At 35.3% G+C, this 27,014-nt stretch overlaps 1 protein-coding gene across 4 annotated transcripts in view; it reads left to right on the top strand.

Annotated features, from left to right (window-relative positions):
* PGS1 (Phosphatidylglycerophosphate synthase 1) overlaps nt 1–27,014 on the top strand; it is a 95,189-nt gene that overhangs the window by 58,453 nt on the left and 9,722 nt on the right. For 3 of the 4 annotated variants that reach the window (XM_089102849.1, XM_089102853.1, XM_089102850.1), the window contains 4 exons: nt 17,822–17,973; nt 19,987–20,116; nt 22,123–22,224; nt 24,635–24,860. In XM_089102849.1, coding sequence (XP_088958975.1) covers nt 17,822–17,973; nt 19,987–20,116; nt 22,123–22,224; nt 24,635–24,860 — 610 coding nt within the window. The remainder of the gene's footprint in view (nt 1–17,821; nt 17,974–19,986; nt 20,117–22,122; nt 22,225–24,634; nt 24,861–27,014) is intronic. The other variant, XM_089102852.1, reaches the window with a different exon arrangement.

Raw genomic sequence — 27,014 nt, 5'->3', positions numbered from 1 at the left:
GAGAGAAAGACTGAGCCTCTTCTGAAGTCAAACAACCATCCCTCCATAAAAACCTTTAATACCCCATGGGCATAACTTACAATCCTTACCCCTAATCTCTGGGGTTTATTTCAAGCCAAAAATCCTTGTTATATGATATTTTGACTATTTTCAATAGAGCGGCTATCTCAAAATTTCTATTAGACGCATTTCGGGACAATAATACGTGTGTGTAGGGGTGAGAGGGTTGCTGCCCTCTGATCACTTTGACTCTTAAAAAGAGCACTAGAGTAGAGTAAGGGGTTATATTTTGGGTAGATTATGTTCCATCCTGTGTTATTTGTCCCACTTTACATTTCCTGGCACCTTTCCACCAGACTGATTATTGCTAGGGTCAATTTTGGAGGGAAAACCAAAAATGCTCAGAATCGAAAATAAATGGGATCTGCCTCAAGGGCAAGGCTCAGAGGCCATTCGTTCCCCAATTTCTGAGGGCAGGGGAGGGGTGAGGGTCAATTTTCGAGGGAAAAGCAAAAATGCTCAGAATCGAAAAAAAACAGGATCTGCCTCAAGGGAAAGGCTCAGAGGCCCCTCCGTCCTCCATTTCTGAGGGCAGGGGGGAGGGGGAGTCAATTTTGGACGGACAACCAAAAATACTCAGAATCGAAAAAAAACGGGATCTGCCTCAAGGGGAAGGCTCAGAGGCCCCTCCTTCCTCCATGTCTGAGGGCCGGGGGGAGGGGGAGTCAATTTTGGAGGGAAAACCAAAAATACTCAGAATCGATAATAAACGAGATCTGCCTCATGGGGAAGGCTCAGAGGCCCTTGGTTCCCACATGTCTGTGGGCAGGGTAGGGGGTGGGGGAGTCAATTTCAGAGGGAAAACCAAAAATACTCAGAATCGAAAATAAACGGGATCTGTCTCATGGGCAATGCTCAGAGGTCCTTCGTTACTCCATTTCTGACGGGCAGGAGAGGGAGGGGGTCAATTTTGAAAGGAAAACCAAAAATACTCAGAATCGAAAATAAACGGGGATCTGACTCAAGGGGAAGGCTCAGAGGCCCTTCGTTCCCCGATTTCTGAGGGTAGGGGAGGGGTGGGGGGATTTAATTTTGGAGGGAAAACCAAAAATACTCAGAATCGAAAATAAACGGGATCTACCTCAAGGGGAAGGCCTGGGCTGATGTTTGCAAGTTGAAGAATTTGTCTTTGTTGGTTTGAATGTCTAAAGTGCCTGTCTTTCTCTGTTTACATGTCGGATTCTTTTTGTTTGCATGTCCGGGTTGGTGTTTGCAAGTCCAAGTTGGGTTTTCAGACCTACTTTTTTTTTTAGATTTTCGTGCGTGTTTGGTTCCCGGGGTTTATTATTTGAGAAGTTAACTTTAGTATTTCGTGATTTGACGTGCCTGAAACCATGAATTAGAATAGTTAATTAGCTGTTTGGGTTTTCAGACCTAGTTTTTTAGATTTTCGTGGGTGTTAGGTTCCTGGGATTTATTATTTGAGAAGTTAACTTTAGTATTTCATAGTTTGACTTGCCTGAAATCATGAATTAGAATATTTAATTGGCTGTTTGGGAATTTTCAGACCTAGGTTTTTTAGATTTTCGTGTGTGTTTGACTCCTGGGGGTTTATTATTTGAGAAGTTAACTTTAGTATTTTGTGGTTTTACGTGCCTGAAATCATGAATTAGAACAGTTAATTAGCTGTTTGGGTTTTCAGACCTAGTTTTTTTGATTTTCGTGGGCGTTAGGTTCCTGGGAGTTATTATTTGATAAGTTAACTTTAGTATTTCGTATTTGACGTGCCTGAAATCATGAATTAGAATATTTAATTGGCTGTTTGGGGATTTTCAGACCTAGGTTTTTTAGGTTTTCGTGTGGGTTTGACTTCTGGGGTTTATTATTTGAGAAGTTAACTTTAGTATTTTGTGGTTTTACGTGCCTGAAATCATAAATTAGAATATTTAATTAGCTGTTTAGGGTTTTCAGACCTAGGTTTTTTAGATTTTCGTGGATGTTTGACTCCTGGGGTTTATTATTTGAGAAGTTCCTGGAGTTTATTATTTGAGAAGTTAACTTTAGTATCTTGTGGTTTTACATGCCTGAAATCACGAATTAGAATAGTTAATTAGCTGTTTGGGTTTTCAGACCTAGTTTTTTAGATTTTCGTGGGTGTTAGGTTCCTAGGATTTATTATTTGAGAACTTAACTTTAGTATTTCATGGTTTGACCTTCCTGAAATCATGAATTAGAATATTTAATTGGCTGTTTGGGGATTTTCAGACCTAGGTTCTTTAGGTTTTCGTGGGTGTTTGTTTCCTTGAGTTTATTATTTGAGAAGTTAACTTTAGTATTTTGTGGTTTTACCTGCTGAAATCAAGAATGAGAATAGTTAATTAGCTGTTTGGGCTTTCAGACCTAGTTTTTTAGATTTTCGTGGGTGTTAGGTTCCTAAGATTTATTATTTGAGAAGTTAACTTTAGTATTTCATGGTTTGACTTGGCTGAAATAATGCATTAGAATATTTAATTGGCTGTTTGGAGATTTTCAGACCTAGGTTTTTTTTTAGGTTTTCGTGTATGTTTGACTCCTGGGGTTTATTATTTGAGAAATTAACTTTAGTATTTTGTGGTATTATGTGCTTGAAATCATGAATTAGAATAGTTAATTAGCTGTTTAGGGTTTTCAGACCTAGGTTTTTTAGATTTTCGTGGGTGTTTGTTTCCTGGGAGTTTATTATTTGAGAAGTTAAATTTAGTATTTCAGGATATGACATGCCTGGAATCATGAATTAGAATAGTTAATTAACTGTTTGGGTTTTCAGACCTACGTTTTTTATATTTTCGTGGGCGTATCTGATGAAATAATTTAGGTCGTATGATCAATTTAATTTTATTTTTTAATGCACTAGTTTTTCAGTAAGGACATTCGATATCCTAAAAGTGTTTACTTCAAACTTTTACCTTGACCATCGATGTTGTTAGCAGAATTTCAAAAGGATCATTTATGAATTCTGGCGTATCTGATGAAATAATTTAGATCGTATGATCAATTTAATTTATTTTTTAATGCAGTGATTTCACCTCTTGGATATACAGTACAGATACTTCATTCAAGAAATTATGAAAAAATCACAAGTACGTAACAAACTCTTTATTGTTTTCACCTCTTGGATATACAATGCGGATATTTCATTCAATAAATTATGAAAAATTGTAACCAAGTAACAAACTCTTTCCTGAAGTCACATCTTGGATACACAATGCAGAAACTTCATTTAAGAAACTATGAAAAAATTGTAAATAAGTAAGTACCAAATTCTTTCTTGAGGTCATCTCTTGGATACACAATGCAGAAATTTCAATAAAGAAACTGAAAAAATTGTAAGTAAGTAGCAATTTCTTTCTTGAATTCACCTGCTGGATAAACAAAAAGACATTTCGTTCAAGAAATTATGAAAATATTTGTAAGTAAGTAACAAACTCTTTCTTGAAGTTACCTCTTGGATACACAATGCAGAAATTTCATTTAAGAAATTATAAAAAAATTTTAAGCAAGTAACAAACTCTTTCCTGAAGTCACCTCTTGGATACAAAATGCAGAAACTTCATTTAAGAAACTATAAAAAAATTGTAAGTAAGTAAGTAACAAATTCTTTCTTGAAGTCACCTCTTGGATACACAATACAGAAATTTCATTAAAGAAACTATGAAAAAATTGTAGGTAAGTAGCAAATTCTTTCTTGAATTCACCTGCTGGATAAACAAAAAAGACATTTCGTTCAAGAAATTATGATAAAATTCTATGTAAGTAACAAACTATTTATTGTTTTCATAACTTAGATACACGATGTAGAAATTTAATTCAAGAAATTATGAAAAAATTCTCAGTAAGTAACAATATCTTTCTTGAAGTCAACTCTTCAATACACAATACGGAAATTTTATTCAAGAAATTATGAAAATATTTGTAAGTAAGTAACAAATTCTTTATTGATTTCACCTCTTGGATATACAGTACAGATACTTCATTCAATAAATTATGAAAAATCGCAAATAAGTAACAAACTCTTTATTGTTTTCACCTCTTGGATATACAATGCGGATATTTCATTCAATAAATTATGAAAAAATTGTAAGCAAGTAACAAACTCTTTCCTGATGTCACCTCTCGGATACACAATGCAGAAACTTCATTTAAGAACCTATGAAAAAGTTGTAAGTAACTAGGTAACAAATTGTTTCTTGAAGTCACCTCTTGGATACACAATACAGAAATTTCATAAAAGAAATTATGAAAAAGTTGTAAGTAAGTAGCAAATTCTTTCTTGAATTCACCTGCTGGATAAAAAAAAAGACATTTAGTTCAAGAAATTATGAAAAAATTTCAAATAAGTAACAAACTCTTTATTGTTTTAATGACTTAGATACACGATGTAGAAATTTAATTCAAGAAATTATGAAAAAATTTTCAGTTAGTAACAATTTCTTTCTTGAAATCAACTCTTGGATACAAAATACGGAGATTTCATTCAAGAAATTATGAAAATATTTGTAAGTAAATAACAAACTCTTTATTGATTTCACCTCTTGGATATACAGTACAGATACTTCATTCAATAAATTACGAAAAAATCGCAAGTAAGTAACAAACTCTTTATTGTTTTCACCTCTTGGATATACAATACGGAATTTCATTCAATAAATTATGAAAATTTGTAAGCAAGTAACAAACTCTTTGAAGTCACCTCTTGGATACACAATACAGAAATTTCATAAAAGAAATTATGAAAAAAATTGTAAGTAAGTAGCAAATTCTTTCTTGAATTCACCTGCTGGGTAATGAAAAAGACATTTCGTTCAAGAAATTATGACAAAATTCTAAGTAAGTAACAAACTCTTTATTGTTTTCACGACTTAGATACACGATGTAGAAATTTAATTCAAGAAATTATTAAAAAATACTCAGTAAGTAACAATTTCTTTCTTGAAGTCAACTCTTAGATACACAATACGGAAATTTCATTCAAGATATTATGAAAATATTTGTAAGTAAGTAACAAACTCTTTATTGATTTCACCTCTTGCATATACAGTACAGATACTTCATTCAATAAATTATGAAAAAATCGCCAGTAAGTAACAAACTCTTTATTGTTTTCACCTCTTGGATATGCAATACGGAAATTTCATTCAATAAATTATGAAAATTTGTAAGCAAGTAACAAACTCTTTCCTGAAGTCACCTCTTGAATACACAATTCAGAACCTTAATTTACGAAAGTATGAAAAAATTGTAAGTAAGTAAGTAAGTAACAAATTCTTTCTTGAATTCACCTCTTGGATAAACAAAAAAAAAGTCATTTCATTCAAGAAATTATGAAAAAATTCTTAATAAGGAACAAACCCTTTCTTGAATTCGTCATTGGGTTGCACAATACAGACATTTAATTCAGGAAACTATGAAAAACATTGCAAACAAACTCTTTCTCGAACTCGCTTCCTGGAAAGACAATACAGCAATTTCACTCAAGAAATTATGAAAAAATTGTAAGTAAGTAGCAAACTGTTTCTTGAATTCTCCTCCTGGATGCACAATACAGATATTTCATTCAAGAAATTATAAAAAAATTGTAAGTAAGTAACAAACTCTTTCTTGAATACACCCCTTGGATACCCAATACGGAAATTTCATTCAAGAAATTATGAGAAAATTCTAAGTAAGTAACAATCTCTTTCTTGAAGTCCCCTCTTGGATACACAATACGGATATTTTATTCAAGAAATTATAAAATAAGGAAAGTAAGTAACAAACTCTTTATTGATTTCAAGAAAGAAATTGTTACTTACTGAGAATTTTTTCATAATTTCTTGAATTAAATTTCTACATCGTGGATCTAAGTCGTGAAAACAATAAAGAGTTTGTTACTTAGAATTCTGTCATAATTTCTTGAAGGAAATGTATTTTTGTTTATCCAGCAGGTGAGTTCAAGAAAGAATTTGCTACTTACTTACAATTTTTTTCATAATTTCTTTTATGAAATTTCTGCGTAGCGTATCCAAGAGGTGACTTCAAAGAATTTGTTACTTGCTTACAAAATTTCATAATTTATTTAATGAAATTTCAGTATTGTATATCCAAGAGATGAAAACAATAAAGAGTTTGTTACTTACTTGCGATTTTTTCATAATTTACTGAATGAAGTATCTAAGAGTACTGTATATCCAAGCGGTGAAATCAATAAAGAGTTTGTTACTTACTTACAAATATGTTCATAATTTCTTGAATGAAATTTCCGTATTGTGTATCCAAGAGTTGATTTCAAGAAAGAAATTGTTACTAACTGAGAATTTTTTCATAATTTCTTGAATGAAATTTCTACATCGTGTATCTAAGTCGTGAAAACAATAAAGAGTTTGTTACTTACTTAGAATTTTGTCATAATTTCTTGAACGAAATGTCTTTTTGTTTATCCAGCAGGTGAATTCAAGAAAGAATTTGCTTCTTACTTACAATTTTTTCATAATTTCTTTTATGAAATGTCTGTATTGTGTATCCAAGAGGAGACTTCAAGAAAGAATTTGTTACTTACTTACTTACAATTTTTTCATAGTTTCTTTAATGAAATTTCTGAACTGTGTATCCGAGAGGTGACTTCAGGAAAGAGTTTGTTACTTGCTTACAATTGTTTCATAATTTATTTAATGAAATTTCCGCATTGTATATCCAAGAGGTGAAAACAATAAAGAGTTTGTTACTTACTTGCGATTTTTTCATAATTTATTGAATGAAGTGTCTTTACTGTATATCCAAGAGGTGAAATCAATAAAGAGTTTGTTACTTACTTACAAATATTTTCATAATTTCTTGAATGAAATTTCCGTATTGTGTATCCAAGAGTTGACTTCAAGAAAGAAATTGTTACTTACTGAGAATTTTTTCATAATTTCTTGAATTAAATTTCTACATCGTGTATCTAAGTCATGAAAACAATAAAGAGTTTGTTACTTACTTAGAATTTTGTTATAATTTCTTGAATGAAATGTCTTTCTGTTTATCCAACAGGTGAATTCAAGAAAGAATTTGATACTTACTTACAATTTTTTCATAGTTTCTTTAATGAAATTTCTGTATTGTGTATCCAAGAAGTGACTTCAAGAAAGAAATTGGTCCTTACTTACTTATAATTTTTTTCATAGTTTCTTAAATAAAATTTCTGCATTGTGTATCCAAGAGGTGACTTCAGGAAAGAGTTTGTTACTTGCTTACAAATTTTTCATAATTTCTTAAATGAAATGTCTGCATTGTGTATCCAAGAGGTAACTTCAGGAAAGATTTTGTTACTTACTTACAATTATTTTAATAATTTTTTGAACGAAATGTCTTTTTGTTTATCCAGCAGGTGAATTCAAGAAAGAAATTGCTACTTACTTACAATTTTTTCATAGTTTCTTTATTGAAATTTCTGCATTGTGTATCCAAGTGGTGACTTCAAGTAAGAATTTGTTACTTACTTTTTTAAAATTTTTTCTTAGTTTCTCAAATGAAGTTTCTGCATTGTATATCCAAGAGGTGACTTCAGGAAAGAATTTGTCACATGCTTAAAATTTTTTCACAATTTATTCAATGAAATATCAGCATTGTATATCCAAGAGGTGAAAACAATAGAGTTTGTTACTTACTTGCAATTTTTTCATAATTTCTTGAATGAAGTATCTGTACTGTATATCCAAGAGGTGAAATCACTGTATTAAAAAATAAATTAAATTGATTTTACGATCTAAATTATTTCATCAGATACGCCAGCATTCATAAATGATCCTTTTGAAATTCTGCTAACAACATCGATGGTCAAGGTAAAAGTTTGAATTAAACACTTGGGATATCGAATGTCCTTACTGAAAAACTAGTGCATTCAAAAATAAATTAAATTGATCATACGACCTAAATATTTCATCAGATACGCCCACGAAAATCTAAAAAACGTAGGTCTGAAAACCCAAACAGTTAATTAACTATTCTAATTCATGATTTCAGGCACGTCAAACCCCGAAATACTAAAGTTAACTTCTCAAATAATAAACTCCCAGGAAACACACCCCAGGAGTCAAACACACACGAAAACCTAAAAAACCTAGGTCTGAAAATCCCCAAAAAGCCAATTAAATATTCTAATTCATGATTTCAGGCACGTCAAATACGAAATACTAAAGTTAACTTCTCAAATAATAAATCCCAGGAAACCAACGCCCACTAAAATCTAAAAAACTAGGTCTGAAAACTCAAACAGCTAATTAACTGTTCTAATTCATGATTTCAGGCACGTAAAACCACAAAATACTAAAGTTAACTTCTCAAATAATAAACCCCCAGGAGTCAAACACACACGAAAATCTAAAAAACCTAGGTCTGAAAATTCCCAAACAGCCAATTAAATATTCTAATTCATGATTTCAGGCAAGTCAAACTATGAAATACTAAAGTTAACTTCTCAAATAATAAATCCCAGGAACCTAACACTCACGAAAATCTAAAAAACTAGGTCTGAAAACCCAAACAGCTAATTAACTATTCTAATTCATGATTTCAGGCACGTCAAATCACGCAATACTAAAGTTAACTTCTCAAATAATAAACCCCGGGAACCAAACACGCACGAAAATCTAAAAAAAAAAGTAGGTCTGAAAACCCAACTTTGACTTGCAAACACCAACCCGGACATGCAAACAAAAAGAATCGGACATGTAAGCAGAGAAAGACAGGCACTTTAGACATTCAAACCAACAAAGACAAAGTCTTTGACTTGCAAACATCATCCCAGGCCTTCCCCTTGAGGTAGATCCCGTTTCTTTTCGATTCTGAGTATTTTTGGTTTTCCCTCCAAAATTAAACCCCCCTCCCCTCCCTTGCCCTCAGAAATGGGGGAACGAAGGGCCTCTGAGCCTTCCCCTTGAGTCAGATCCCCGTTTATTTTCGATTCTGAGTATTTTTGGTTTTCCCTCCAAAATTGACCCCCTCCCTCACCTGCCCCACAGAAATAGAGGAACGAAGGACCTCTGAGCCTTGCAAATGAGTCAGATCCAGTTTATTTTCAATTCCGAGTATTTTTTGTATTATTTCTTAAATTGACTCCCCCGCCTCAGTCATAAGAAATCTGGACCCGAAGGGCCTCTGAGCTTTCCCCGTCGTGCCGATCTCGTATATATTTGATTCTGTGTATTTTTGTTTTTGCCTCAAAAATTGACCTCCCCCCTCCCCTGCCCTCAGAAATGGGGGAACGAAGGGTCTCTGAGCCTTCCCCTTGAGGCAGATCCCGTTTATTTTCGATTCTGAGTATTTTTGGTTTTCCCTCCAAAATTGTCTCCCCCTCCCCCCTGCCCTCCGAAATGGAGGAAGGAGGGGCCTCTGAGCCTTCCCCTTGAGGCAGATCCCGTTTATTTTCGATTTTGAGTATTTTTGGTTTTCCCTCCAAAATTGACATCCCCCCTCCCCTGCCCTCAGAAATGGTGGAAGGAGGGGCCTCTGAGCCTTGCCCTTGAGGCAGATCCCCGTTATTTTCGATTCGGAGCATTTTTGGGTTTCAATCCAAAATTGACTCCCCCCCCCCCCTGCCCTCAGAAATTGGGGAACGAAGGGCCTCTGAGCCTTGCCCTTGAGGCAGATCCCATTTATTTTCGATTCTGAGCATTTTTTGTTTTCCCTCCAAAATTGACCCTCCCCCCCTCCCCTGCCCTCAGAAATTGGGGAACGAATGGCCTCTGATCCTTGCCCTTGAGGCAGATCCCATTTATTTTTTATTCTGAGTATTTTTGGTTTTCCCTCCAAAATTGACCCTCTCCCCCTCCCCTGCCCTCAGAAATGGGGTAACAAAGGGCCTCTGAGCCTACCCCTTGAGGCAGATCCCATTTATTTTCGATCCTGAGTATTTTTGATTTTCCCTCCAAAATTGACCTATCGGAGAGGTAAAGCTAGGTCAACTCACAATGTCATTCTATCGCCGTTAGCCATTTTCATAGACTGATGTTTTTTCAAATTTATAACGAATTACCTGAGTTAACAACCCCTTCGGGGTTACCTTAACTGTAATCAGTTTAATCCTTTTTTTCTCCACCTTCATACAATCCAATCACTAATTAGAATCATTCACACTCCTATTATTCAAAACATTAATTAATATCGTTCATAGAGTCCAATTTGCGAATCTCTTTTTGCAAAAATGTCAAATACTCACTCTCTTTGAAAAACTAAACCAGACTATACCCACCAAACCAGACTATACCCAACAAACCAGATTATACCCACCAAACCAGCCTTGCTATAGCAGGAAGGAACGTAAAGGCCCCAAATCCATAGGTACATGCTCTGGAAAGGAGCCATGGAACGTAAAGGCCCAAAAAGTTATAGTTGACCCAGAAACTTGTCTGCTTGGCCCAGAAACATGTCTGGTTGGCCCGGAAACTTGTCTGGTAGGTTTTGTATAATTCTATATTAAATTGACAACAATAGCAATAATCAGTCTGGTGGAAAGGTGCCAGGGAATGTAAAGTGGGACAAATAACACAGGATGGAACATAATCTACCCAAAATATAACCCCTTACTCTACTCACTAGAGCATCTGATTACCAATCCAATGAGCCCCCTCTGAAGTTTAATGACCACACTTTCTATAAAAACCCTATATGTCCCCAGGACACAACTTACAACCCTTGCCCTGAGGGCTGGGGGATTTGTTATCCTAAAAGACATTATTTCCAGACCTTTCTGATAGGCTTAACAAAATGGCTATATCAAAATTTTGATTGGAAGTGTTTGGGAAAATGATAGGCGTGGAGGGAGACATTTGCCCTCTCATCACTTTCGACTAATAAAAAGGCACTAGTCCTCACAATTTTTAATCCAATGAGCCCTTTTGAAGCTTCTACGACAAAACTTTCTATAAAAACGTTATATGCTCCTAGGGCATAACTTACAACCCTTGTCATGAGGGCTATGGAGGGAGGGTTGTCATCCTCAAAGACATAATTTCTAGACCTTTCAACTACGTTGAACAAATTGGCCATATCAAAATGTTGATCGGAAATATTTGAGGAAATGATGGGTGCTGGGGGGGGGGGAGATTCTACCGCTGAGTACTTCAGACTATTAAAAAGGGCAAAAGCCCTCTCAATTTCCAATCTAAAGAGCCCTTTTTGACATTTTTACGACAACAGTTTCTATATGACATTAAATGCCTTAAGGGCATAACTTACAACCTTAGCCCTGAGGGTTGTTGGGGGTTGTCATAATGAAAAACATAATTTCTGGACCCTTCAACTACGTTCAAAAAAATTGCTATATCAAATTGTTGATCGGAAGTGTTTGGGGAAATGATGGGTATGGGGGGGGGGCATTTGGTCTCCGATCATTTTTGACTATTAATAAAGGCACTAGCCCTCTCAATTCCCACTTGAATGACTCCTTTTCGGAGTTTCTACGACGACGCCGGCAAAGACCTAATTTCCAGAGCTTTCAACTACGTTGAACCAAATATCTATCTCAAATTTTGATTGGATGTGTTTGGGGAAATGGTAGGCTTGAGAGGGGCGTTAGTTGGCCCCTCAATCACTTTTGACTATTGAATAAGGCACTAGCGCTTACAATTTCTAATTGAATGAACCATTTTGAAGTTTCTACAACAACGCTTTCTATAAAACCCTTATATGCCACCAGGGAATAACTTAAAACCCTTGCCCTGAGGACTGTCGGGGGAGTGTCATCCTCAAAGACATAGTTTCCGGACTTTTCAACTAGGTTGAACAAAATGTCTATCTAAAAATTTTAATTGGACGTGTTTGGGGAAATGGTAGGCTTGAGAGGGGCGTTAGTTGCCCTCCAATCACTTTTTACTATGGAATAGGACACTAGCGCTTTCAATTTCCAATCGAATGAGCCCTTCTTGAAGTTTTTACGACAAGGCTTTCTATAAAACCTTATATGCCCCCAGGGCATAACTTACAACCCTTGCACTGAGGGCTGTGGGGGGAATGTCATCCTCAAAGACATAGCTTTCGAACTTTTAAACTACGTTGAACAAATTGGCTATCTCAAAATTTTAATCGGATGTGTTTGGGGAAATGGTGGGCGTGGGAAGGGTGTTAGTTGCCCTCCAATCACTTTTGACTAACCTATTAAAAAGGGCACTAGCCCTTTCCATTTCCAATCGAATGAGCTCTTTTTGAAGTCTCTATGGCAACGCTTTCTATAAAAACCTTACATGCCCCCAGGGCATAAATTACAACCCTTGCGCTGAGGGTGATAATTTCCAGAACTTTCAACTACGTTGAACAAAATGGCTATATCTGAATTTTAATTGAAACGGTTTGAGGAAATACTGGGCTTGAGAGAGGGATTAATTGCTCTCTAACCAACTCTGACTACTAAAAGGGCATCAGCCTTTTCAATTTTCATTCAAATGAGCACCCTTTGAAGTTTCTACGACAACACTTTCTATAAAAAACCTTATATACCCTAAGGATATAACTCAAAACCCTTCCCCTGAGGGCTCTGAGGGGGTTGTCGTCCAAAAAGACCTAATTTACAGAACTTTGAACTACGTTGAACAAAATTGATATCTCAAAATTTTTATTTCATTGTTTGGGGAAATTGTGAGTATACGAGGGGGATCAATTGCCCTCCAATTACTTTCAAATACTCAAAAAGGCACTAGCCCTTTCAATTTTCAATCCAATGAGCCCTTTTTGAAGTTTTATGAACATGCTTTCTATAAAACCTTATATACCCCAAGGTCATAAATTACACCCCTTGCCCTGAGAGCTGTGGGGGGTTGTCACCTTCAAAGACACAATTTCCAGAACTTTCAACTACGTTGAAAAAAATGGCTATCTCAAAATTTTGATTGTATGTGTCTGGGAAAATGGTGGGCGTGAGAGGAGGGTTAGTTACTGTTCAATTACTTTCGACTATTAAAAAGTCCACTAGCCATTTTAATTTCCAGTGGAATGAGCCCTTTTTGAAGTTTCTACAAGAACGCTTTCTATAAAAAAAAACTTTGTAAGCCCCCATGGCATAACTTACTACCCTTGCTCTGGGGGCGTTGGGGGGGGGTTGTCATCCTTAAAGAACTAATTTCGAAAACTTTCAACTACGTTGAACAAAATGGCTATCTAAAAATTTTGATTGTATGTGTTTGGGGAAAAGGTGTTCAGGAGAGGGGGGTTAGTTGCCCTCCAATCACTTTTAACAATTAAAAAAGGCACTCGCCCTTTGAACTGCCAATTGAATGCACCCTTTTTCAAGTTTCTACGACAAAGCTTTCAATAAACAACACATATGCCCCCAAGGCATAAATTATAGCCCTCATCCTGAGAGCTCTGGGGGGGCTATCATCCTCAAAGACCTAATTTCCAAAACTTTCAACTACGTTGAACAAAATGGCTATCTCAAAATTTTTATTGGATGTGTTCGGATAAATGGTAGGAGTAGAAGGGATGTTAGTTGCCTTCCTGTCACTTTCTACTATTAAATAGGGCGCTAGCCATTTCAATTTCCAATCGAATGAGCCCTTCTTGAAGTTTCTACGACAACTATTTCTATGAAAACCTTATATGCCCCCAGGGCAAAACTTAAAACCTTAGTCCTGGTGGATGTGGGGGGGTTGTCATTCTCAAAGACCTAATTTTCAGAACTTTCAACTACGTGTAATAAAATGGCTATCTCAAAATTTTGATTGGATGTGTTTTGGGAAAAGGTGGGCGTGAGAGGGGGGTCAGTTGCCCCCCAATCCCTTTCTACTATTAAAAAGGGCACTAGCCCTTTTATTTTACAATCGAATAAGCCTTTTTTGAAGTTTCTACGACAACACTTTCTATAAAAATCTTATATGCCCCCAAGGCATAACTTACAACCCTTGCTCTGAGGACTGTGGGGGAGTGTCCTCCTCATAAGCATAATTTCGATTTGGAAATCAACTATGCTGAACAAAATGGCTATCTCAAAATTTTCATTGGTTCTGTTTGGGGAAATGGTGGACATGGAAGGAATGTTAGTTGTCTTCAAATCACTGTCGACTATTAAAAAAGGCACTAGCCACTCCAATTTCCAATTGAAGGAGCCCTTTTCGAAGTTTTTGCGACAACTCCTTCGATACGAAGTGCCCTAGTTAAAAAAAAAAATATATATTGTGCCAACATCGTTCTTTTCTTAGGCAGCGCGATTGCGCTGCATATAATATCACTCTAGGAAACCTTCCTTAATCACTGATCTGATGCAGTTCCAAGGTGATTTTTTGTATTTTATTATTATACCTATGAAAATTGCATTGACTCAGAAATGTTTTGTTTTCTTTGCTGGCTTAATATTTCTCACTAAAAGAACAAATCAGGTTTTGAAAGGCCGAGTTACTTGTCTCTCCAAAAATCGCATTCTCTTGTCTGTCTCAATTTGTTGTTCAGCAATAGTCACTGTAGATCACTATATTCTGTCTATTGCGAGCAATAGTATCCCTATTTTAACAAGGCTGAACTCTTTTTCTCTCCAAATACAAAAAATAACCGGTTTTGCTTGCGAAAATACGTCACGTAAATTGACCAATGGATTAAAAGCGCACTTTTTAACACGATAGTATAGGACAGTCATCTTCAATTTATCTTTTTTGGTCAGGCTTATGGTGGTAAATATTTCATGTTATAAGTGTTTTCATTCATTAAAGTAAACGAGTTTTGCTAATTTTTCCGTTTCATCCGGTAATCATCGATAATCATATTTCAATCGGTAATCATCCGTTTGGATTTTATCCAATGGATGTTTTCACCCGTTTGGATTTTATCCAATGGATGTTTTCATCCGTTTGGATTTTATCCAATGGATGTTTTCATCCGTTTGGATTCTATCCAATGGATGTTTTCATCCGTTTGGAGTTTATCCAATGGATGTTTTCATCAACTAAGTAAATGCATTTTTGCTAATATTTCCAGGTGTATGATTTTTTCATCCAATGGATGTTTTCAGTTATTAAACTAAACTTATTGTCCTCCCTCCCAACACTCTGGAAGTTTTAACTCGAACAGTGTTCCAAGTCGAAGTTTCATAGTCTCTAATTGATCCCCCAGGCCGTTCCCAAGATATTGCCGATACACTATTTTGATAATAACGACCGAGGTAATGACTGAATAATAACATATGCCGTCAGATTAGCCGCCGACATTTGATTCCGAAAAATATTTTAGCATAGAAAAATATCACTTGGAATGAGGTCATGCAAATACTGTGGACTCGAGCTACCGGCTGTAGTGAGTGGAAGGAGGCAACGAAAAGCCCATGATTTGTTATTTTTGGCAGACAAAGAGCTGAGAATTTCGGTTCTTTGACTTGTTTTCTATCAAACAGTTTGTGTTAGTGAACTGTAAGAAGTGACTCGGCCCAATAGTAGCTGTAACAAAAGAATTGAATTTTTATGGTTATTCCAAATATATATAATTCATTAACTTCAGTGTTACCCATCTAAAGCTACGATTTTGAGAAAATCTGCCTGATTTTCAAAAAAGGGGAGAAACATCCCCAAAAAGTCAAGAGATGTTAACGAAAATTATGCCCCGAGTTTCAGCATATCAGAGAACCCTACTGTAGAGGTTTCAAGCTCTTACCTACAAAAATGTGGAATTTTGTAATTTTTTTACCTCAAGAAACATCACGGGTGCCTGTTTATTTGTTGTTTTTCCCTGGAGTGATCGTACTTAACCAATAATCATAGAAGATTGAGAGTCGAGTAGAAATCAAAAGTTCTAATGCCCCTTTTCAGTGACCAAAAGGGCTTGGGTTGGAGAAAGATGTGATTTTTCAAAAAAAAAACTACATCCCTTTGTATCTATTACATTTAATTTTCTATATGACCCACCGACTGTGCCACGGAAAAGTGGTATATCCTTCCATTTTGAGGAACTAAACTATGATTCTCTCTCAAATAGGACCAACTTCGTATTGATTGAAAATTGTAAGACAGACCATCGATTTAATAGCATTGAAATTCTAAATAACAAATGCAAATTTTGTTTCTTAAAATCTCCATTTTACATATAAACAAGGCTTATTAGTTCGGCACTTATTTTAATAATTAGAAATGTTTAATAATCTCGAGAAAGAAGAAAGTGTCTTTAGATCAACATGGAAGTAGACAGTAGCTGGAATGAGAGACAATTTAGAGACAAAGAAAGATATGAAAGTCGAGCTAAACAAGTAGCAAACAAAAACTGTGTATACAATGTCAATGAGTTAACAGGCAAATTATTCAAGCCTGGAATGTGCAATTTTTTTGCATTTTAGTCTTCGATCCATGGGCATCCTTGTAGGCTACAAAAATCATAAACAATTAGCTGAAAAAGAAACATCCAGAAAACGACCAAATTGGGGCCGAAATCCTAAGCTTCTGACCATAGAAAGCCAAGTGATTGGGAGCTGGTGACAAAAAGCTCGAAAAGATCTAAACTATTCAAGCCTGAAATGTGAAATTGCTGCATAATAGTCCATGAACCATGAACATTTGTATAGGTTATAAAATTAAGGAAATATTGACATGTGAAGAAAGTGTAAAAAACTCAATTTTGAATGATGCTATGATTTTTACATTCAAACTGAAGGTAAACTGTAGTTCTGGGCAAATAGCTTTTGGCTGTCTAACGTCAGGATTGTTGCAATTGCAAACATATTTATCATGGATTTTGACAAAGAAACATAATATTTCATTTGAAAAAATAAATTTTGATGGGTTCTATAAGTAGTTTAATTGCAATAATTGCATAATTATTTTATGCAATTACAATATTTAGAAAAAAGTCGTTTGGGCCTACTTGTTGGAAAACTAAAGCTGAGAAAGAATTTAACTAAAGAAGAGCTACCAATATAAGAGCAGCAGAAAAACTGGACAAAAAAGGAGACGGCTAGAGGCACACAGAGGCTTGAAGGCCAAATGTAAGATGTCAGAGGTAACGGATGGAAGAGCTAGAAGGCAAAAGGCCGAAAGCAAAAAAAAAACTGAAAGTAGAACTAAAGACGTAGCAGATGAAACGCTAAAGTGTCAACCCAATATTTCTTGAGATCTCACAACCATTAAAGGAACTCCTTAAGAATACATCTAGGAATTTACGACTGTTCTTCAGGAAATTAGACATTGAAATTCTGCTCTTTCAGATATGTTCTTTTAGTGCTAGTTGTAGTAATGTCAATGATGAAGGTTTTAATTACAGTTTTGGAATGCAGGAAGTTTTTTTTTTGACAGTTGATCACTAATGCTTTTAGAAAATTAATGTGTTGTTTTCTAAAAATATAAATTGTAGATGGTTCTGAAGAAGATCACCATGAACGGTCCCAAAACCTTGAAAATTTAAGTAAAAAATGATTTGACTGTCCAAGACAGGTTTCACTTCAATGCCCCATTAATGCAAGATATCAGACAGTACTTGAGACTCCGACAGGAAAAAGAACATTCCAACTAGTATTTCTTATCAGTGAGGTGCCTTGTGGTGAGCATGAGTTAAGCTTGGACAATGTTCCCCGGGGCTTACTTGTACATCCATTCCTCAAAGTTTCATTTTTCTAACTCAAGGTAGTGAACGGCTGGAATTCCACTCTTAAATGGTCCCTGTTAACATTATGAATTTTGAAAATATACTGTGGCTAACCCTGTAAAAAATATAGACTGCTTTTCTTTCAAAACAAATTAAAAAGGAGAAATTTTTAAAATTCCCTTCAAAAGGACGCGATCTGTTTGCGATATACATTGAAGTTATATATGTGTGTATGTATTTTCTCTTTTTCGGATTTGTTCATTTTTGTTTTAATCGTTAGATCCATCTGCATTCAACTTGGACGGAACATCCCTTTCATGGCGATTTTAATGGTTTTGTTGTAGAAGCTAGGAATAGGATTGAAAGCCTTATCAATTCCCGCTTGAATCCTTTGGAGGGAGAGAGGATGCTTCAAATACTGGATAAAACAGAGTAAGACGTAAGACCTGTATAATTTTTTGCTCTATTTTCCATCATCCTTTTTTACCAAGCCATCCATCAATTTACCTGAAAAAGCGTTTTTTTTTTTTTCTTAAAAATAACGTTGTATTGAAAAATAATTATTTTTTACAACATTTGGCTCGATACAATCGCTCTGACGGACAATGTACTCCTAAAGAGATTTCCAGTGAGGAGATACCGAAGATGAATAGGCTAATCCTAATTTTCTTTGTATCTTTTTTTCCGTATCAGCGACCTTGTAGGTCTCTGATGTACAGATAGTTCAGCTGACAGCTCACCCTTGACAGCTGTTCAAAACTTTTAAAAGTTATTTGAAATTTAAAACAAACTTGCTTTAGATAATTTACGCTTCCTAAATAAATTTCTAAAATGTAGAAAAATAACGCACCAGGATTCATTTTTATTGTACTTTGTTCTACTGTAATTTATTCAATAAATCAAAATTTTTAATAAAATACTTCTCAAAGTAAATTTCTGATGAAAAATTAAATATACGTTTAAATAAAAAAAAGTTATACTGATAGGTTATCTAGGGTAGATTAAAAAAAAAAAAAAAATTCTTAATTTCATGTTCTTGCCTGCTCTTGAGACTATTCGTGGCATGCTCTTGGTCCAGAGTTGCAATCTGTTTATTATTCCTGTCAATGTATCATTCAGAGATAGTTCTAACCTTGGTCTCAGACATTCTTAAGTTTTGATTTCTATGTGTGTTTACTTCATGTTTTTAATATAATATAAACATTGAAACTAAGCAAATATATGCATAAAGGCTAAATTTTTGCTCATAAGTTAGAGGGAAAATGCTAAAAACGACTAGTATTAGGCTAAATGAAGTTGATTCGTGTAGGAATTTGCACACACTTCATACTTTTTTTTTAAGAAAGGGAGACTAGGAGACATGGGGCTCACCATTGAAAAAGTATTTCTCTTCGATGATGTTTTCAAACGCTTACAGCTATTGCCTAAGACAAAGCTAAGGTAGGCTTTTTTATGCGTTAGTCTAATCTGGATTTAAGGATAATCTAACAGTTATAACTAATATCGGATTCAATCAGCTGGGTTTATTTGTCTGGCACGAAGTAACTAACGCACAAGTGACACACCAATTCGCAAACATGGGTTTCAGTTGAAGGCCAAAACGCTATTTGTTAAGTACAGTAAAATTGATGTTTGATCTTTTGGCATTAGATAACAAAACGGCTGATCAAACAGTTTCTTTTCTAATAAACGTGACTCTTTTGAAATACTGACGTGTGTGGATTTCGGACAAAAAATTGATGGAAATAGCGGAAAACTGTAAACCTTCTTTTTTTAGATGAAAGCTACGCTTTGTGAACCCAAGGTCAGAGAAATAAATGAAGGGGAAAATTGTGTTTTCGAGAAACTCGAGTACTAATTTTAAAGACCAAATGCTAGAATGGTTTATTAGCTGACTTAGGGGCATTGCTGTGAAAAATTTTTAAAGGTACAAAAAAGGTACCTTTAAGGTACCAGGTACCTGGTTTTTTAAGGTACCTGGTAGTGATAAGTCGAATAAGAAATACATTTTATGTAATCTTCTGAAGATTCATTTACAGAGTAATTTGGAAAATAATGTAAAGAATTCTTTGCATAATTTTATTCTTTGCGACAATGTCCCTACAAATTACTACAAAATTTGGCAGTTAACTATCAATATTACGTTGGTAGTTAACCACCAATATTGACTATTAATTACCATATTTGTAAACATAGTTCGCATAGTTCATCTTGCTGCATTAGATGGTATATTTCAAAAGCTGCTGAAAGAATAATTAAGTTTTGAAAAACTAATTACCCGAAAGTGGAAAAAATGTGTTGTCTTTTGAGAAAAAAATTTACCCTTTTATTTAGGTTATAGGCGTAACCTCAAGGCAAGTTATTGGTTTCTAACCAAAAAAAAGATGCTCCAATGTTCAGAAAATGTAAAATTACCCTAACTATGATCACGTTTTTCTCTTTTAGATCCTCGGTTTCAGAACCTACAGTCTCAGATACTTGGATATTTCCATTAGTACAAATGGCAACCTTTGCAATAAATCAAGATAGTCGTTTCACTGCACGACTTTTTGAATCAATGCCGCGTGATTCTAAGGTAGACATTCTAACACTTTTAGTAAGTCAACAACGTCATCATAATCATCACTTAACCAGTTTTGTAAAGATGACTTATTTTCCCCCGTACAGATGTGTATCTTTTTTCAAAGTCCTATTTGCTATAAAAGAAAGATTGGTGGATATAAAGAAATGATTCTGTTACTAAAAGCAACTTACAATCCAGGCTACTTTCTAAATTATCACCGCGACATGACAGATACGACAAAATGAGATATTTGTCATATCTGGGAATAAGGTATGTAATGCCTCTTAATAAAATATTGCCCCAAATGAACTGAATTAAGTCAAGTGGGTTTCTTTTAGCTCTTCCTCTGAATTTGGAATCCCTAATAGAATTTTTGGATTTGCTTGGGCAATTGGTGTGCATCCACTGTTTTGCTGTTGTGAAAACCCACCAAATAGTCCTGATTTGACGCCAGGTGACCTCCACATTTTCCTGAACTGAAGAAGTGGGTTGGAGGTTTTCGTCTCCCCTTAATAGCCAATTGGAGGTTGGAAAAGAAGTAGCTTGTGGGTTTTCGTCTTTCTTTTGTAGCTAATCAGAGGTTGGAAAAGAAGGATGGCGTGTTTCTGTCTTTTGCTTTATAGCCAATCGGAGGTTGAAAAAGGGGCTTGAGGGTTTTCATGTTTATTTTATAGTCATTTTGAGGTTGGAAAAGAAGTTGCTATTGGATTTCCGTCTTCCCCATATAGCCAATTGGAGGTCGAAAAAGAAGTGGCTTGCGGTTTCTGTCTTCCCTTTAGACCCTATCGGAGGTTGTAAAAGAAGTATCTTGGGGATTTACGCATTTCTTTTATAGTCAATCAGAGGCTGAAAAAGCAAGTGTCTTTGGGGTTCCTGTCTTTCCTTTATAGCCACTAAGAGGTTGACAAAGAAGTGGATTGGGGTTTATGTCTACCCTTTAGAGCCAGTTGGAGGTTGGAAAAGAAGTGACTTGGGTGTTTCCGTCTTCTATTTTTAGAAAAACAGAGGTTGAAAAAGAAAAGGCTTAGGGTCTTCCGTCTTTCCCTTATAGCTAATCGAAGGTTGGAAGAGAAGTGGTTTGGCTGTTTTTGTCTTCCCTTTGTACTTAATTGCGAGTTGGAAAAGAAGTGGCTTGGTGATAGCCAACAGGATGTTGGAGAAGCAAAAAAATGTTGACAAAAGAACAATCATTCTTCTTTGCATTAATTTTTCAAATCTATTGGCTAAGGTCTGTGAATTAATAAACTAGGATCAATATCTGCCAAGCGTTAATAAATAATATTCCTAACAATCATTGTTAGACACTTACCAACAGAGTATTACATATATAATATGAAAATAGTTTATAAATTCATATAAAAATAATTGACTGATTCATCCACGTTAAACTCAGCTACATTGTACCGTTTATAAAGAGAAAAATCTTTTTTTTTTTGTATTTATTCATTTGCTCATAAATTAGAAAAAAAAAATTTTATTGACAAAGCATATAGGAGCCCACAGGCCCCAGCGTTGGGGGACAGGGGATAATTTTTCCAACGGGAACCGTCTGGGAGGGGAGGAGGGACTCCTCCCTTTCTGTCTTGTGTTAGCAGGTTTGACGAGTTTTTTCCCCTGCTATTTAGCATAAGATATTCACTTTTTTCCTTTTTTTTTATATTGGTTTGTGAGCTTTTTGAGGACAAAGAATTATTGGTCTCTATTTACAATAAGACAAAGTGATTTTATTCATAAGTAAGATTTATATATAAAAAAAGACACTAGTCTCTGAAGAGGCTCTATGGCTTTTAAAAGAGGGCGAAATTAACACAAAAAATGAAAAACCAAGGCATAACTAAAAATGAAACATGCCAGAATAATAAAAAGCCTAGTAAAAACTAAGTAGGTCCAAATTGTCCTGGATAGACCCGCTCCAAGGGGATAAGGAAACAAAAGGTTTTTAAAAAAACTTGTTTTAATGTTATTTTTGTCCTTAAATACGATAATTACTATGTGTATGTAAAATCTATTGATTTTAGGTAAAACTAGCAAGTGGATATTTCAATTTGACTGAAGAATATATAGATACTATTATTGATCGTTCCCCTGCTAGCTATGAAATTTTGACCGCACATCCAGAGGTAATGGTTTAAGTTTCACTTATTTTTTTCTATCGTTACTAGAAAGCATTTTTGGGATATTGGGTTAAATATGACAAAAAGTGCATGGCATGTGGTAATATAAACCCTTATCATTCCTAATAAATCACTAGAATTCTTCCTCAATCCTAGCTGCATTGACTACTCCTAATTATATAAAACAATAAGAGGGCTGAAACCATGAAACTTCTGAAGCTTGGGATGAATTTTTTGCGTATATTCTGAAAAAAAAATTAACTCCAAACTAATAAACACATAATTCGTATAATAAACAGTAGCGCTAGGACTGGAGTTATATTGTTCTTGCTTGAAGTCTAAAATCCAATAAAGAATTCTAATTCAAAAAGTGGTATCTGCATAAGTCTGCGAGTGATGTTTAATTTAATTTGATGTTTATTTTCATTACAAAGTAGAATCACCACGACTGCTACAATCACTAATACAAACACGGCCTTTCCCAATGTGACTGTTCCGATCATGATTTCTAAGAATACTCCCACCACTATTTCTTCTCCTACGTTTCGCTATTAGTAAAATAACCTTTTATTGTTAATGAAACTCGTCATCCAATATAGGTTAGATTAAAAAGGTTTTCTCTGAAAAGTAAATGTCAAACTCAAAGCTTAAAACGAGGCGAAATAATTACTAAGAATAAGGAAACCAAACTGGAAAAGAATGAAAATTCCATCGAACAAAGAAATAAAACTTAAAGCGAATAGATAATACGATAGATAAATACGGTGTTCCCATTCCTCAAAACTCCCTAAAAAGCTGGGATTTCAGTTGCGCTTTACTGAAAGTGAAAGATATCTTGACAATTTTATTTTTTCATTATATTATCGAAACTTAAAGTAGCCTATGCTCTAACATACCGAAATTCTTTTTTCCGATATCAGTACATCCGAACAATCAATTTATTTTAATTTTTGTAAGAAGCAATATATTTTCATCAGTATTGTATCGCTTACAAGGTCGGATCTTCCAATATATTCATGTTCGATGTTCGATTCATGTGTGATTCATGTTCGATTTAAGTTTGGATCCTTAATTTCTCTCCATTTTTGGTTTCATTTCTTAATTGTTACCACTTTCTATTCATTTTAGATTTGAGATCATTTTGAAGGTAATGTCTGCATGTTTTAAATTTTGAATTTACACTGTAATTATGACGGAAATTTGTTCCAAAATCTTGCTGTCTGTCACAGAGATTGAGATAAATTTATATTATATCGAGAAATTGAAATATGATTAAATTTATATGAAAGAATAAAAATGACTTTGTTGAGAATATATAGATTGAAATGGTTTAAGTCCCTCGGCCTAAAAATGCATACAAACTAAGGCAATCTACATAGTGAAATATTGGTAACACCATAAAAAATTTAATTTGACCCTCTTAAAAGAGGGTTAAATTTCAGTTTAGTCTTTTTTTTTCTTTAGAGGGAAGGGCTTGAATGTCCCCAGTTCTTTGCTTCATTTGAGCTTGCATAATCCAGATATTGAGGACTAAATATGTGTTTTTTTTAGGGGGGCGGGGTATTTTCCAAATACCAATACCCCAGAACAGGCCATTTCTGTTATGTTCTGAAAGCATTCAATTTAGTATATAAGTAGCAATGATCAGAACCGAAGTTGCATAGTTTTTACTCTTTTTTTTTCAATCTTAGCTGAAATGTTGTTTTACCTCTTTTAAAAATAGGATTACAGTTGGTTATTGGTTTTTCAAATTATTACCGAAAGGAAAGGAAAGGAATTTAATTGATGACTTCTGGAGTATTTGTCAAAAAAAAAAAATAATTATCTATAACTTTGTGCTGCAGACCACTAAACATTTGGGGTTTGATATGTAACTTGAAAACAAAATTACCTTTTTTTTTTTGTTGGATTGCGTCTTTTTAACTTACTTCTGAAGAGATCACTAGGGATGGGTTTTCAGAGGTGACATTCCTCGGAAGACAGTTCCAAGTACCATTGCAGCTTCTGACAAAGCTGCCCTTTTGTTAGTGCTGGGCATCTTCTCACTTTTAGGGTAGCCCATGCATGCTGCGAAATTTCCCTCTTGGCTCCACTTTAATACTCCACCTTTTTGCCTTTGTTATGTTTTTTTTTCCAATCCAAACATTTGTTCCTATGATGTCAGCAAGGAGGGGGGGGGGGGAAGGACTGCCCATCCCCAAGATTTTTTGTCTCTCCCGCTTGGGTTTGGAAAATCGTCCTTTTGGTGTTTTTAATGAAAAATGGCTTTTTTGGTACTCCCAATGAAAAAAAAAATATTGAGAAACTGCAAAATTGCCCCCTTGGATTTAAAAAGATACATTCCGCATCCCCCTCGTATTTTTGTGAATTGACACCATTGATTTTTTCTCGGTGGTGTATCCATTTCTCTCTTTAGGCAAATGGATTTTTAAGAGCAAGTGGGCCAGCTGGTGGAATCCCTGCTGCTTATACACATATAGCTGCCAAATTTTTGGAAAAGGTGGCAGGAAAAGCGCAAGACTTCCGAATAAAGCTGCGTGAATTCAGACGACAAGGTTGGACATTTCATACAAAAGGACTTTGGGTATTCAGGCCTGGCAACACCTTACCTTTCTTAACGCTAGTTGGATCTCCGAACTTTGGTAGGTTTTTTTTTTTTCTTCTTCTTCTTCTTCTTCTTCTTCTTGTCGAGCAGATGTGCCTACGATAGACTTTTTTCTTGAAGGAATTCAAATCAAATATTATCAAGAAGTTTCAAAGTAGGGGAAATTATCTTAAATGTTGTGAAGGGGTCTATGCCTTCTCCCCGAAAATTCTTTCCGCGGAAAATTCCCCCCTCCCCCGGAAAATCTCCATCTTATTTTCCCTGGATAGTTCCGGATGTTCATTAGAAGGGAAATCGAAAGTTCTACTCACCTGTTAAAGTCAGAGGCAATGTTATGGTGTTTCCCATAAAAAAGAGCCATAAGGGTTCAATGTATTATTATTTATTTATTTTTCCCAGAGGCACTTCATATGGAAGAAGGTGGTCGTAAAAACTTCGAAAGGGGCTCATTTGATTGTGAATAAAAATATATAGTTCCCCTTTTAAGAGTCAGAAGTGATTGGAGGCCAACAAGCTATCCCCATACCTTTTTTTCCCCAAACTTATCCGATCACTATTTTAAGATAGCCATTTTGTTCAAAATAGTCCAAAAGTCACATACCATGCCTCCGGATTTGAAAACACCCCTTTCAGCCGTCGGGGCAAGAGCTGTAAGCTATGCAAGTGCACATTGTTAAGATATAAGGTTTTATGGGAAGGGTGGTCGGATAAACTTTGGAGGGGGCTCATTTAATTGGAAATTGAAAGTTCCAGTGCCCTTTTGAAGATTTCGCCTGCTTTTCAACGAGTTGCTACCGAATGAGTTGTTACCGACTACAGTGTTTTAAAAATGTTTCTCATTCCTGTTCAATGCCCCTTATGTTTCAGTAGTCATTTTTAAAGAATTAATTTAAAAAACTTTTTCCGCAAAACAAGTTTCTCAAAGAAAAGTAAAGAGGTCCATTATACCAAAAATGAGCAGAAATAAATTCAAATCTTCCAAGCATAAAACTACCTTCGAGTCTATAGCTTCGAGTCGACCAATAAATAAGTGGCAAAACCCCATTGGAATATGTCAGGTTGTTTTTTGATAAAGAAGTAATAAGCCGCAAACACGATGAGACGAATATATCTGCGCTTCAGAAAGATGGCAAGCAGTTAGGCGTTTCTTCGGCTGACATTGAGCGTTTTCTAGGAGTGCTTTTGTTTACAAGAATAGTGAAAATGCCATCCTATTGTAGCTACTGGTCAAACAAAACTCCTTACTCCAATGTAGCCGATGCTATGTCACGTGACAGATATGAACTGATAAAGAAGTATCTTCATTTCAATGACAATCAATCGCAGAAGCCTTCCAGAGACCATGGTTACGACAAGATTCATAAATTTCGTCCCTTGGTAGAGAAGGTTCGAGCCAACTTCATGAATATACATCCGGAAGAACCCTAGATCATTGCTAAGCAAATAGTTCCGACGAAGGAGTGAATATCGCTGAAGCAGTAACCGAAAAAAAGCCATATAAGTGGGGATACCAGTTCATCTCCATAGTGGGAATAAGTGGATTTGAGTATGATTTAGAAATTACGCTGACAAGGGATCAGTTGATACAAGTGATTTGGAGTTTGATGCAGGTTTTGTCCTTTGACTTGCGAAGGGAATTCCACACCACATGAACAACAAGCTCTTTTACAACAACTGGTTTTCGTCACTAGACCTGGCCCAGACACTAAATGACCAGGTTTTACTTACACTGGCTACAGTTAGGGTAAACAGGTTAAAAGGCTTTTTTGGAATTAGATAGCAAAATGAAAGCGCAAGGAAGACGCTCGTAGGACTGGTGGGTGGAAACGCAATCAAATGTTGTAGTGGTGAAGTGGCATGATAATAAGCCGTTTTACTTTATATCAACCTATGCAGCTGTGGATCCTGAAGATGCCTGTGAGAGGTCGAATGGCAAGTGAAAAGAGCATATAGAAGTGAAGAGACCACTCTGTGTGAAGAAATACAATCGCTTTATGGGTGGTGTTGATCTTGCCGTTATGCTGATAGAGCTGTAAAGAATTTACTTGAAGTCTCGAAACAAGTGGTACATGCGAATTTTTTTTTTCTTGTTTCACCTTTCCATTGTAAATGGGTGGATCCTGTATCTCAGTTGTCTTCCTACTGGGCAAAACCCAATGAACTTGCTGCAATTTAAAATGGACGTTGTGCG

This window comes from Artemia sp. Qi Xiang Cuo, chromosome 17 (genome assembly GCF_049724085.1).
Source record: "Artemia sp. Qi Xiang Cuo chromosome 17, ASM4972408v1, whole genome shotgun sequence".
NCBI classification, from domain to species: domain Eukaryota; kingdom Metazoa; phylum Arthropoda; class Branchiopoda; order Anostraca; family Artemiidae; genus Artemia; species Artemia sp. Qi Xiang Cuo.
The sequence above is the reverse complement of the archived record's forward strand: the minus strand, read 5'-3'. Positions and strand labels throughout refer to the sequence as shown.